Raw genomic sequence first — 14,190 nt, 5'->3', positions numbered from 1 at the left:
ACGTCACACCTTTATTCGTGCAAATAACTGAATCCTCTGTTCTCTGATGGCAGCATTGTATTCAAAATATCAATTATTAATCTAACTGATACTTTCAGTATCAGTTATAACCTTTATCATTTTATTGGATGTTTATTCTCTGGACTCTGATCTCATGTCTGTTCAGTCAGCGTTTGCGTTTGAAGGGTGAATAGAGATCAGTTATGGAAAATAAAGACATTGATTGTGTGTTCCAGGGGTGGTAACAGGAAAGTATGTTTATTCAGTCATTTATAACCAATTTAGAGAAGAAAAACAGAATAAATAGACTTAAAATGAGCCAACATATTTAATGAAATGTTAACTTCCCATTGTAAAAACATTCAGTTAAAGGTTCTAGCTATAATTTCTATTCATACTGACATAGTTCACAGCTGATTGATAAGTTCACAGCTGATTGATAAATCTAATTATGATGAGATCAGTGCCTCACCAGCCATGAACCTCACCTCACGTCACTGATATAAGTTATCTCATAGATAGATAGATAGATAGATAGATATATACTTTAATGATCCCAAGGGAAATTCAGGAAATATTTACTCATTCATATTCCTTTATTCTTTGTACTACATAGCATGACCATATAAATGTTTATATCTATGTGTGAGTGTCTTGCTATGCTTTGAGTTATTTTTCAGGGATACAACAGTCACAATGGGATCACCGGAGTGATAGCAGAAGGGCGAACTCTGAACTGCTGATAAGAAATGTGCCTTCTTGCTTTCAATGCCATAAAAAGAAGATTAATTACTTTTTTATGGCATCATGCCACAGGTGTTGCTTTACTGTTGTTTTCTATCCCCCAGCCCTTAGAAAAATAATGTAAACAGGAAACATACCAGGAAAATAAAAAAGAGGGTTAGATGGAGGCAACTGATTCGCTGTGGCGACCCCTGAAGGAAAAAGCCGAAAGGAGAAGAAGAAGAAGAATATGACTGGAATTGGACAACGACTAGGAAACCCCTTTCAAATATCATGTGATATTTGAGACACTTTCTGTTCCGATCTTAAAAATAATCAGTTAATTTTCTATTGTCCAGCAGTCCTGAATGCAGCACCTGAACCAGGTGTGTCGGTCTCAGCGCTCAGCTGACTGCTGATAAGGAAACAGCCGCCACGAAACGAAAGCGAAATCTTTTTCTCAAACATTATTTAACAGCTCCAGGTTCAGAACTCCCAGGTAGTCAGAAGAGTCCTGAGTGAAGATCTACACATCATGAAGAGGAACACGCCACCGACAGTCAGGTGGGGTTTGATCCAAGTTAAAGTAGTTCTTTATGACAGAATCCTGTCTCCATTCGGTTAACTGCTTCACAGCCTTTCAGCTTTATTTTGATGTTGTGACTATAAAATCAGTTTTATTTGGACCATATTTGAATGAAACAGCATACATGATTATAACATGATTAATTAATCAGTAACATCAGCCTGTCCACAACGTTCATTTCCTGCATTGCATGTTTTTGTTTCTTTCTGTGGTTTTCATGGATTCAGTCGACTTTCTACTTGTTGAGTTGAGTTACTGTTTCTGAACAAACTTTACCCTCCCTGATAAAGATAAAGTAGTACCTTGACATATGAGTTTGTGAGATACAAGCTGTTTCTCTGTCCATATTTTTGCTCGACGTACGAGCGAAAAACTACGTTAGGAGTCGTGCTTTAGGACACCGCCGCTAGTTGGAGGATGGATACATCAGCTGAGACCCTATCTCGTCCTCGTTGGTGGAGTGAAGATGTAGCTCCTGTGTTCTTGTGACTTTTGCGTAATTTACCGTATTGGCCCGAATATAAGACGGTATTTCTTGCATTTGAAATAAGACTGAAAAAGTGGGGGTCGTCTTGTATTCGGGGTCTAGACATTATACCCATTCACAACGCTAGATGGCGCCAGATGTCTCTAAAGCGAAAGCTGAACTTAATTCCCGAGGCCAAAGCGAACCCGTCACGAAAAAAAAAAAAAAAAAAAATAGAGGAAAGAAAGAAAAGAGAACAAAATAAGAAAAGAGATAACAGAAAATGGAGAAACGTAGAGAAAATCTGGAGAAATGTTCTGACATGACAGATCTCAGCTACTCTCAAGTTTAAACCAGTTTGCATCATTTTATTGCAATGTTTTTCCTTATTCAAATTTTTTATAAGACTACAGTTACACTTCACTTTGATGGTTAATGCAGTTATTGCAACTTTGTTGTTTTAACACAGTAGATTCATTCATTTACATTTCAAAAACCAGAAGCCATTCATTTACAAATGTGATTGCACTTTAGTTTACATATTTAAATGTTCAAATATTAAGATGTCATAGACAGTTTTTGCATGATTTGAATGAGGCAAAATAACATGCTTTTTCTCTCGAATATATTGTTATAATCATTTGTTTCAGATGTACTGTAATTATTTTCAGTATAAAATTTGGTGTTCAAAAAGTGTTTTTTCAAACTTGAGTCTTGAAAAAGAGGGGGTCGTCTTATAATCAGGGTCGTCTTATATTCGGGCCAATACGATATATATAATTAATTATACTCGGGGGGTAAAGTCTGCATTTCTATTGGTTGCTAAAAATTGTTTTATTTCATAATTTAGGGGGTTTGGAACGGATGCTGGAACGGTTTAAAGTTATTTTAGTTACACTAATCCCTTGCGGTTTATGCGTTCCATCAACTTCTTCTTTTCCTTTCGGCTTTTCCCTTCAGGGGTCGCCACAGCGAATCAGTGTCCTCCATCTAACCCTGTCTTCTGCATCCTCTTCTCTCACACCAACTACCTTCATGTCTTCCCTCATTACATCCATAAACCTCCTCTTTGGTCTTCCTCTAGGCCTCCTGCCTGGCAGTTCAAAACTCAGCATCCTTCTACCAATATATTCACTGTCTCTCCCCTGGACATGTCCAAACCATCTCAGTCTGGCCTCTCTGACTTTATCTCCAGAACCTCTAACATGTGCTGTCCCTCTGATGTACTCATTCCTGATCCTATCCTTCCTGGTCACTCCCAGAGAGAACCTCAGCATCTTCATCTCTGCTACCTCCAGCTCTGTCTCCTGTCTTTTCCTCAGTGACACTGTCTCTAGACCAAACAACATCGCTGGTCTAACCACAGTTTTGTACACCTTTCCTTTCATTTTAGCTGAAACTCTTCTATCGCACATCACACCTGACACTTTCCTCCACCCGTTCCATCCTGCCTGTACACGCTTCTTCACCTCTTTTCCACATTCTCCATTGCTCTGGACTGTTGACCCTAAGTACTTAAAATCCTCCACCTTCTTGATCTCTTCTCCCTCTAACCTCACTCTTCCACTTGGGTCCCTCTCATTCACACACATGTACTCTGTCTTACTGCGGCTAACCTTCATTCCTCTCCTTTCCAGGACAAACCTCCACCTCTCTAGCTTCTCCTCCACCTGTTCCCTGCTCTCACTACAGATCACAATGTCATCTGCAAACATCATAGTCCATGGAGATTCCTGTCTAACCTCGTCTGTCAGCCTGTCCATCACCATAGCAACAAGAAGGGGCTCAGAGCTGATCCCTGATGCAGTCCCACCTCCACCTTGAACTCCTCTGTCACACCTACAGCACACCTCACCACTGTCTTATCAAAAGCTGTTTAAGTCAATCCACAGGATGTTAAAAAAGTTCCTGAAGATGTTTCGTCAATGAGAGATGAAACGTCTTCAAGAACTTTTTTAACTTCCATCCCTATCCTTAATAATAAAAAAAATAAAAATAAAATAATAATAATAAATTTTATTTATATTGCACTTTACATTATAAAAATCTCAAATTGCTACAAAGACAAAGAGAGCATAAAACCTATGGTGAAGTAAACTAATTAAAACAGCACAACCCATCATAAAGGCATATATGAAAGGCTAAGGAAAGGCTTTTTTAAAAAGATGAGTCTTTAAGACACGTTTAAAAGAATCCACACTCTGTGGGGCTCTCAGATGGTCAGGGAGAGCATTCCACAGACTGGGAGCAGCCGAGCAGAAGACTCGATCACCCATGCTGTGCAACTTGGTTCTGGGGAACTTGAGGAGGTTGGCTGTGCTGGAGCGGAGGATGCGTGAGGTGGTCTGGGGGACGAGGAGTTCCTTTAGGTAGGCTGGAGCGTTACCGTGTACGCACTGGTGGGTGAGGAGGGAGATCTTATATTTGATCCTGAGTTCCACAGGGAGCCAGTGCAGTGATTCCAGGATGGGGGTGATGTGGTCATATTTCCGCACCCTCATCAGGAACCTAGCAGCGCTGTTCTGTATGTATTGGAGCTTGTGAATGCTCTTGTTAGGGATCCCAATGAGGAGCGCATCACAGTAATCCAGCCTGGATTATTATCAATCACCCTAACCTGCTGCACGTCCTTCCCATCTCTGTCTCTCTGTCTTGCCAACCGGTATAGATCAGTCTCTCCCTCCTTACTGTCCAACCTAGCATACAAGTCATCATAAGCTTCTTGTTTGGCCTTTGCTACCTCTACCTTCACCTTACGCTGCATCTCCCTGTACTCCTGTCTACTCTCCTCAGTCCTCTCAGTGTCCAGCTTCTTCTTAGCTAACCTCTTTCTCTGTATAGGCTCCTTCCTAAAAGTCATGCAACACTCTTCCTTTTTCAGCTTCCACCATTTCGACTTCTGCTCTGCCTTTGCCCTCTTCATCTTCCTCACCACCAGAGTCATCCTACACACCACCATCCTATGCTGTTTGGCTACACTCTCACCTACCACTACTTTGCAGTCACTGATCTCCTTCAGGTTACACCGTCTACACAAGATGTAGTCTACCTGTGTGCTCCTACCTCCACTCTTATAGGTCACTCTATGTTCCTGCCTCTTCTGGAAGAAAGTATTCACTGCAGCCATTTCCATTCTTTTTGCAAAGTCAACTACCATCTGTCCTTCTGCGTTCCTCTCCTGAATACCAAACCTGCCCATCACCTCCTCATCATCTCTGTTTCCTGCACCAACATGTCCATTGAATGTCCATTAATGCATTCCATGACCACCCGTCAAAAACAAAATTCTGCGATACAGCGATAAACTTTTATTATTTAAACATTTATAAACCCTTCTCATTCCGATATTAAACCACCTTCTATCTGTATTACCTTTTCCCATCTTCTCATAGACTGTTTAAAACACTTTTGCATTAAAGAGAAGTTTTTCTTCAATACACGGAAATGCGCTGCGTTCTGTGAGTCTCGGAAAGCAGCGCACAGATGGATGTCGTCAGCCAATAGAATGGTATGGTATGATATCACGTGACTGCATACTAAAAATCCACAATGTTGAGAAGCTGTGCATCTTAGAGTGCGAATAAGCGAGGGATTACTGTGTTTAAAATGAGGAAAATTCTTTTGACGTCTGACCTCAGTCAGGAAAAGGATTAAACTTGTATCTCGAGGTACGAATGTACGTAGCTTCTGCGATGTGAGAGTAACAACACATCAGCAGTTCAGCTAAATTCATTTTCACACCTCAAAAATATGTTTTCTGATGATTTGTTTCACAGACAAAAACTGCAGGAGGCCTTTAGCCTATACACTGCAGATACGCTCATTCACATCAACACAGTGACTGAATTCTGTTTCAACATCCCCAAATGGATGCTTCAGAGAGAGTCAGATTTGTTCATGATGATAGACATCAAGGACAGGGCTGACGCCATCTACAAAGGTAAAGCCGGTTGGAACCTGAAGAGCAAGTTCACTTCAGACAACCAGCTGGCTGAGCTGGAGAAGGAACTGGCTGCGGTGCTGAAAGGCACTCTGGCAGGCCTGGAGAAGCTCGACTACTTCCTGGATGCGGTGGAGAAGCTGGCGGTCACTTCGCTCCATGTGTTCATGGAGGACAATCGGGAGCTACATCTACCCAAAGGGTTCAGCCTGGAGCGTGTTCAGGTCATCATCGCTGCTGCCCGGATGACCTGCCCTCTGCTCATGGCGTTCAAGAGAGATGCAAAGGTCTTCTTCCTGCCCAGACTCCAGAACGTAGAAGTGCTGGCCTATCAGCTGGACAGCTACATACTGACCGTCCAGAGAATCTGCATGTGTATGATAATGAGGTAAAGTGTCACGTAGCATACAGCTAGTCCTCAACCTACGAACAAAACTGGTTCTGAGAAGTTAGAAGAAGAAGAAGTACACTTTAATGATCCCCGTACAAAAATTATTATTTTTTCACTCGTGGTTAGTAATCATACATATCCAGTATTTTCTGCACTATAAGGCGCACCTAAAAGCCTATAATTTTCTCAACGACTCGGTTTTTGGTACGTGAGAACAGCCTCTGTGTAACATATATCGCTAACTCGTAGCACCTGGCTAAAGAAAAAAAATTGGTGCCTGACTAAAAATAAATATCACAATAACGTAGAAAAACAGGGAATTTTCAACAGTTCTATTAATAAAGTTTGACTGACTGACTTTTCTTATTATTTCCCAACCACTGTGCCGCCAGAAATAACCCACTTTAAACTTAATTGGTCTAAAAAATGCCATTGTCGAGTGTCAGTGCCAGTGTCAGTGTCAGTAATCTTGAATCTAGTGACGGTTCATTTTATTAGGCCCCTTTCAGACTGCAGGCATATCAGATTTCATTCAATATCTGATTTTTAGGGATGACTGTTCACACTGATTTTAGGAAGTGACCAAATGCGATGGGGCTCTGTTCAGACTGGGCCACATTATCGGCAGATCTGATCGGTTGCCGTAGCAACGATGTCAGGGCGGAGTCTTCGTTCAGTGCGCATAACATTGCAAAGGTGGCAACAACACTAGTCATAAATGTGAAGTTTTGTTACCTTAGTGTATTAGCGATATCACTGTCTGGTAGAGGTGGAGAAAATACACACACACACACACCAGACATCGTCAGTTTCTTCTTCGGTGTTTTACTGCTCTGTGATGCACGACACTCTTCCTCTGGAGCCTCCCTCTCGCATAGCGAATATGACGTCGCGGTCTGCCGTATCCGATCGAGCTGTGACTACAGATGCCTCTGGACCTATTCGCCACGAAACTACCTCCCTAATGTGGTTTCAATCCGTTCCGCAAAAATCTGATTGCGACTATTCAGACTACGTGCGAGACATGCAACATCAATCTGGATGGGCTAAAAATCAGATATAGGCGACTAGTCTGAACAAACTAGTCTGCGGAAACACAGAGAAACTGGCATAAAGGTGAATGAAAGCTGAGTCAGCTAGACAAAGGTGCTTGGTGATGGATGGATGGATGTAGATAGATAGATAGATAGATAGATAGATAGATAGATAGATAGATAGATAGATAGATAGATAGATAGATAGATAGATAGATAGATAGATAGATAGATAGATAGATAGATAGATAGATAGATAGATTACAATCGATTTGCAAATGTAGTTGATACCTGAAACAACAGGTAACTGTGTGTATGTGAGTGTTTTTGTGTGTGTGTGTGGGAGGGGGAGGGGTGTGTCGCAGTTTAGGCTTGTGTATTCTGCCTGGCAGCGACGTGCGGTGAGATTCACGTTGGTAAGGCATCAACTCTAAAGTCAGTTCTAGGAGTAAAACAGCATCGCATTTGCCAGTAAATTATCAGCCTGACATTAAAAACTGGTTACAAAATTATTTAGGACACTGCAGCAGGAAATAGCTGCGCCTCACCTCCGATTGGACTACCGATCGATCGAAAGAATATTTAATTAATAAATAAAGACAAACGTCGGAGTTTAACAATTTGCTTCAAACGTCAGATCAGGAACTAATCCGCCCTTTTCTGCTCTTCTCCTCTCCACTGCTTGCGCCTGGAGAATTCTGTTGGCTTTCTTTAAATAGGCTTGACAAAGTTCTTTAGACCAGCTCTATATTGAAAGATCCATGAGATGACTTCTGTTAGGATGTGGTGCTATCGAAATAAAATCTAATTTGACTATGTTTTTAGATAATTTTGTACTACAGTATTTTGTATTACCTTTATCATTAAATGTCAGCAGCTAAGGCAAAAACTCATGTGTGCTGACTTCTTTCTAAGATGGCAAAGTGATCAGGTTTCCTTGATGAGGCTCAGGCCCCGTCCACACGATAACGGATTTTTTAAAAACGCAACTTTTTTGTTGCGTTTACTCCTTCCGTCCACACGACAACGCTGATATGCGGAACAAAAACGCACTGGTGTGTTTACATGTGGACGAAGATTTTTAAAAAAACGCTGTCGTGTGGACGCGAATCGTTTTCGATGCATTTTTAAAAGGTTGTGTTTTTTAAAAAATCCGTCATCGTGTGGGCGGGGCCTCAGAATGGCCTTGTTGACATAACAATAGGGGCCGTTCACAGCTGATTAAAGGTAGTAAGACAGTCATGAATGCTTCATCTAGTGGACGGATAGCACAACTACAGCCGCTACAGTTTTTAAAAAATCAATTTTAATAATATGCGCCTTATAATCCGGTGCACCCTATATATGAAATAAATTGTAAAATAAACAATTCATTAAAGGTGCGCCTTATAATCCAGTTTGCCTTATAGTACAGAAAATACTCTTTATGCTTTTGTACAGGCCCCTGTAACAACCAAGCACACACACAAGAGGAGTGTAGGCAAGTAGTAAATACAGGGAGGCCGATTGATGGGCAGCCCCATCTTTGGAGCGCCCCCAATGAGCAGCTGGTGGAGGGGACGGTGCGTTGCTCAAGGGCTACTCGGCAGTGCTCAGGAGGTGAGCTGGCACCTCCAACTGCCAGCTCACAGTGAATGGTCGGGAGCTGGAATCGAACTGCCGTTCTTGGATCATTGGACAACTCGCTCTACCGACTAAGCGACAACCACCCCTAGGTTGCTTTAAGTTGAATTATTAAGTCATAATTTATCAAATTTCAATCTATATTCACCATTTGAGGTCATTTTAATGTCATTTTCAATCTAAATACGAATGCACTGTTTTTTAAAACTTACTAAAAACAATGTTCGTATCTTGAGGACTACCTGTACATATTTTATGCACATTTGTAAAGACCAGTTTCATTAAGGAAATTTAACCATGTGTTGCAGCTTTTTCAGTGACAATTACCTGAAGTTGAAAATGAAAACTGTGGTGGACTTTGATGAAGATGTTTCTGATGATGACGTTCAAACAATGCTTCATCACATTAATCAGCTTGAAGATATCAGGTGAGCAGTATGCTTTATGGGCCCATGGGGGATTTTCAAAAGTGGCTTTAAACACTTTTTTACATGTTGAAATTTCTTTTTCACACATCAATATTTGCAGTTCCTGATATGTTTGACATATCAAATGTTCAACAAATAATTTTGGATGTTTCTTTAAATTTCAAAATCCTCATTGGTATTTCTTCCATCTTAATTATTCTTTACCTGTCAATTATTTGGTCTTCACCAGGTCAAACCAGAACTTCAAGATGGTGTTCTTGTTCCAGGACATGTCCTGTTTGAGCTTCATGAAGGAGTTCAGCGACCGTCGGCTCAGGATGCGGGAGTTTCTAACATCCCTGGAGGAGAGTGCTGTTCAGCTAGACAGGATGAAGAAGGGGGCAAAGATCTCCAGTGTAGCCGGCAGCTCAGTGGGGGTTGTTGGAGGTGTGCTTTCCATTGTCGGTTTGGCACTAATTCCTGTAACGGCAGGAGTGTCTGTAGGTCTGACAGCCACTGGGTTGGGATTGGGAGTAGCCAGTGGAGCTAACAGTATTGTCACCACTGCCACTGAGATGGGAGTAAACAGTACACAGACAAAGAAAGCCGAAGAAGCGTTCCAGAGCTTCATGGAGGATGTGGAGATTATTCAGGATTGTATAGAGGATGTCATCAACAGGAGAATGAGCAATGTAAATGTTGCTGTGGAAGTGGGTAAGATACTCTTAAAAGGCGGAGTGCTGGCGATAGCCATTGATGCAGTTTCTGCTCTTAAGCTGTTAAAAAGTGATGAGCTGATCACAAGCGCTGGAAGAGTGGCTGTGCAGGAAGGTAAAGGCTTTTCCAGGGTGGCTTCAGATATCCCAGATATTGGACAGGCAGCAGTCAAAGGGCCTCTGGCTCTCTCCAAGTCAGCCAGGGCAGGTCTCATAGTGGCTAATGCCCTGTTCATAGGCGTAGATGTCTTCTTTATCTGTAAAGACAGCATCAGTCTGCATCAAGACAAGAAGCCTGAAGCCTCCCAGTTCATTAGAGCCAGGACTGAACTTTGGAGCTCAGAGATGGATTCATGGAAGAAGATTCATGACTCCCTACATGAAGGTCTGCTGACGTCACAGAACAACCAAGCTATCCTGGACAAGCCATTTTATCCAGAGATGGAGATGAAGAAGAAAAGAGAAGCCAGGAGAGAAATGGAATCTGATGAAGTGGATGAAAAACCAGGAGAAAACCAGTTTTGCGTAATCCAGTGAGCAGAGGTTCTCTGAGATCATTATGGGATGGAACCGTGCTTGGAAGTTCATCTCCACCAAGCTTGACTTTCTCTGCATGTTTTAGGATCTTATGTGGTAAATCAACAATACAAGTCCAGTTAGTTATGAGTTACTAATTTGTTTCCCCATTGTTTTATGACTTCTGCTGTTTCTGAGGTAATTTAGTCTGGTCAAAATTCATTTTTCTTGTCATAAATTACAGTAATTATGAATTTTGAATGTTTAACTATAAAAAAAAGTTAAATGAATGAAACGGTTACAAGAAGAAAATGAATGGTGAAAATGAATGCAGTAATTTTGAAAATAAATGAAATCATGAAAATGGATGAAATGGTGATTATCAATGATTTTGTAAATGAATGAAATGGGACCTAATGAAATGAATGAATGAATGATGAAAATGAATATGATTATAAAATGTTTATAAATGCTTATAAATATGATTAACAAAGTCTTCATTTTAAATTAAAACTTCAATGCAATAGTGCTGAAAGTGCTTCTGCCAAGACGCCTGTTCTCTTCCGTAGTAACATTGATTGACTGCTGTCTAAAGGGGACATACCAGACGCCCATGATGATGTACCCAAACCCTGAGCCCAACAGATAGGAAACGAAGCACATGTACGTTGGGATACAAAAGTGGTCACATACAGACCACGGTGATGAACTGACAGAGGTTGTAGAGGAACTTCCTAACACTACATACAAAATAAAAGACTGACTTCGCACGTCTGACCATTTTGCACTGGATGTGTAACTTTGGACACACGTAAGCGAGGGGACCGAGAACCTTGGCCATAAGGGGTTCCATTTCACGAAGCAGTGTTAACAAACTCTGAATTAAATCCTTGACTCTGAGCTGACCGATTCTGAGCTTCGAAACTCTGAGTTTTCAGATCCATAACGGCTGTTTTGAGTTAGTTTGATCAACTCAGAGTAGGCTCACTTGGAGCCAAGTGCATGTAACTCTAATAAACTACTATCAATAGAACCCCGTTTGATGAGTCACCATGGCAACAGGCAAGAAATGGTCGACATATTTCACGAGGGTAGAAGTACAGATTTTAACGCAGGCATACAGTGAGTTTGAATGTATTTTTAGAAGAAAGAGCAACAGCGCTGCAGCTGCAAAAGAGAAGGAGATGATGGGGGGGGGGGGGAGATTGCTGCTCAAGTCAATGAGTAAGTTTAAATGAGTAAGTTTAAAGTTTTACTGAGATTGCCTGTTACAAAGTCGATAAAATTGTGGGGAAAACTGCTTGATGGTAGTCTATGAATTTCTTTTATTTAGGCGCAATTCCGCAGGGGAGGATCGCTCGTAGCCACAGCTGAGAATGAAATATAAAAACATTGCTCAAGCAGGTCAGACTTCTGCATCACCTCATGGGGTTCCTGCTCATTTTCATCATGTTTGACATTGTACATTAAATATTAAGGGGTCTTCTGACTCTTCAATTCTTTTATCATCAGCATAATTAAATAATGAAACGTATTTGACAGGTTATTCATTTTAACTATTGGAACCTTAAATATTAGCAAGATACAAAAAAACTAATTTTTACATTTGTGGGAAATTAAATATACATAGAAATATAATGATACATATTCACACACACACATATATACACATATACAGTATGTATATGTACACACATATACATATATATGTATATACAGTACATATACAGTGTGCCCTCATTCTTTGCGGTTAATAGATTCCAGGAACCACACACAATTGAGGAATCCGCGATTGAGATCGCATTCTATTTATTTTAATATTTACGGTAAATTAAACACCTATGAACCCTCCCCATACTGATATTAAACCACCTTATATCTGTATTACCTTTTCCCACACTCTTATCGACTGTTCAAAGCACTTTTGTGTCTCACGAAAGTCTGAGACTGACATTATATATGTATGTATATATATATATATATATATATATATATATATATATATATATATGGACACATGGAGCGATATATATATACATATATATACAGTATATGCATATATACACATATATATGCATATATATATGCATATATATATATGCATATATATATATATACACACACACGCACACACACACATATATATATATACACATTAACAAAGTGTTAATGCACATCAACACACGCAACTTCACCTCATCATTTTTAGTAAGTACTCAAATGATACCGTACACGAATTCTATTGGCTGACATCATCCAGAAGTGCACTACACTCCGTAAGTCTCAGAACGCAGCGCACTTCTGTGAGACACAAAAGTGCTTTACATAGTTGATAAGAGTGTGGGAAAAGGTAATATATATAAGGCGGGTTAATATCACTCTGGGAAGGGTTCATAAACATTAAAGTTACTGTAAATACTAAGATAGTTTGTCACTCCATCACGGAATTTGTTATTCGCGTGTTGTTCCTGGAACGCATTAACTGCGAGTAACGAGGGCGCACTGTAACTTACATATTTAGTTATAACGTCACACCTCTACTTGTGCAAATAACTGAATCCTCTGTTCTCTGATGGCAGCATTGTATTCAAAGTATCAATTCTTAATCCATTTTAAATTTTTACCCAAGAGTATATTTCAGAGACACACAATTTTAAGTGCATTGATTTACTGAGTAATAAAAACATTTGATAATGAAAGTAAAATTCCATTTAATGTCTGTTGAACACAAAATTGTTCGACAATATTCCATGTGAAGATGGGAGCGGTGCTTTGGGTCTGTTGTATGATGTGTTGGTGAACGTTTGTAGATTGACATGCTGTAAATAAACACTTATTTACTACAACCCCAGATCCATTCTGTCCATCTGGAAGAAGAGGACAGACCTGATAAGATGATTAATCCTGAAAATTTTACTTTGTCTTAATTTGTGTTTGAATAATTGAGATGGATTTTAACAATTTACAGCATGAATATGTACTTCTTTTTTCATCATTTTACTTTCACTTTTAGTCATTTTACCAATTTAGATTACAAAAAATCAGAAGACTTAATATAAGACAACATATTTAATCAAATGTTCACTTCCCATTGTAAAAACATTCAGTTAGTTTTTCTTCACAGCTGTTTACTAGCTATAGGTTCTATTCATATTGATACTGTTCACAGTTCACAGCTGATTTCCCTCCTTTGACAACTTCCTCTGATTCCTTCCGGTGGGCTGGCCTTGCTGATCCGTTTGTCACCACTAGATGGCGCAGTTACGCAACACTGTAACGCAACCGGGAGCGCTTTAAATATCTACTCTGTTACGTTACCTGGCCACCACCATTTAGCAATGTGTGTGTGTGTGTGTGTGTGTGTGTGTGTGTGTGTGTGTGTGTGTGTGTGTATATGTGTGTGTGTGTGTGTGTGTGTGTGTGTGTGTGTGTGTGTGTGTGTGTGTGTGTGTGTGTGTGTGTGTGTGTGTGAGCGAAGCACCGACACCGGCTCTGCCTTGCGGCTCTTTCACCTGTTGCGTCTCCTCTAACGCGTCTGCCGCAAATATGACGTCATCAAACAATGAAATGTAGAACCGTTCCCCTAAATAATATTTCTATTACTTGAAAATACCCACATAACTTATGCAAATTACGGCGATGCTAGACTGACGACTGAAATCGACTTGTTGCACCGGTCTTCCTGTTTAGATCTTAAAAATAATAAATTAATTTTCTATTGTCCGACAGTCCTGAATGCAGCACCTGAACCAGGTGAGCCAGTCTCAGCGCTCAGCTGACTGCTGACG

At 40.4% G+C, this 14,190-nt stretch overlaps 1 protein-coding gene across 1 annotated transcript; it reads left to right on the top strand.

Moving 5' to 3' along the window:
- The first annotated feature begins 363 nt into the window (after nucleotides 1-363).
- LOC137609799 (uncharacterized) lies at nucleotides 364-10,603 on the top strand. Its single transcript, XM_068337099.1, has 4 exons — nucleotides 364-1,287; nucleotides 5,552-6,103; nucleotides 9,072-9,191; nucleotides 9,421-10,603. Exons 1-4 carry the CDS (start codon nucleotides 1,259-1,261, stop codon nucleotides 10,421-10,423), a joined length of 1,704 nt encoding a protein of 567 aa, XP_068193200.1. The 5' UTR covers nucleotides 364-1,258; the 3' UTR covers nucleotides 10,424-10,603.
- Nucleotides 10,604-14,190: the final 3,587 nt, after the last annotated feature.

Source organism: Antennarius striatus, chromosome 16, assembly GCF_040054535.1.
Source record: "Antennarius striatus isolate MH-2024 chromosome 16, ASM4005453v1, whole genome shotgun sequence".
Classification (NCBI taxonomy): Eukaryota; Metazoa; Chordata; class Actinopteri; order Lophiiformes; family Antennariidae; genus Antennarius; species Antennarius striatus.
The sequence above is the reverse complement of the archived record's forward strand: the minus strand, read 5'-3'. Positions and strand labels throughout refer to the sequence as shown.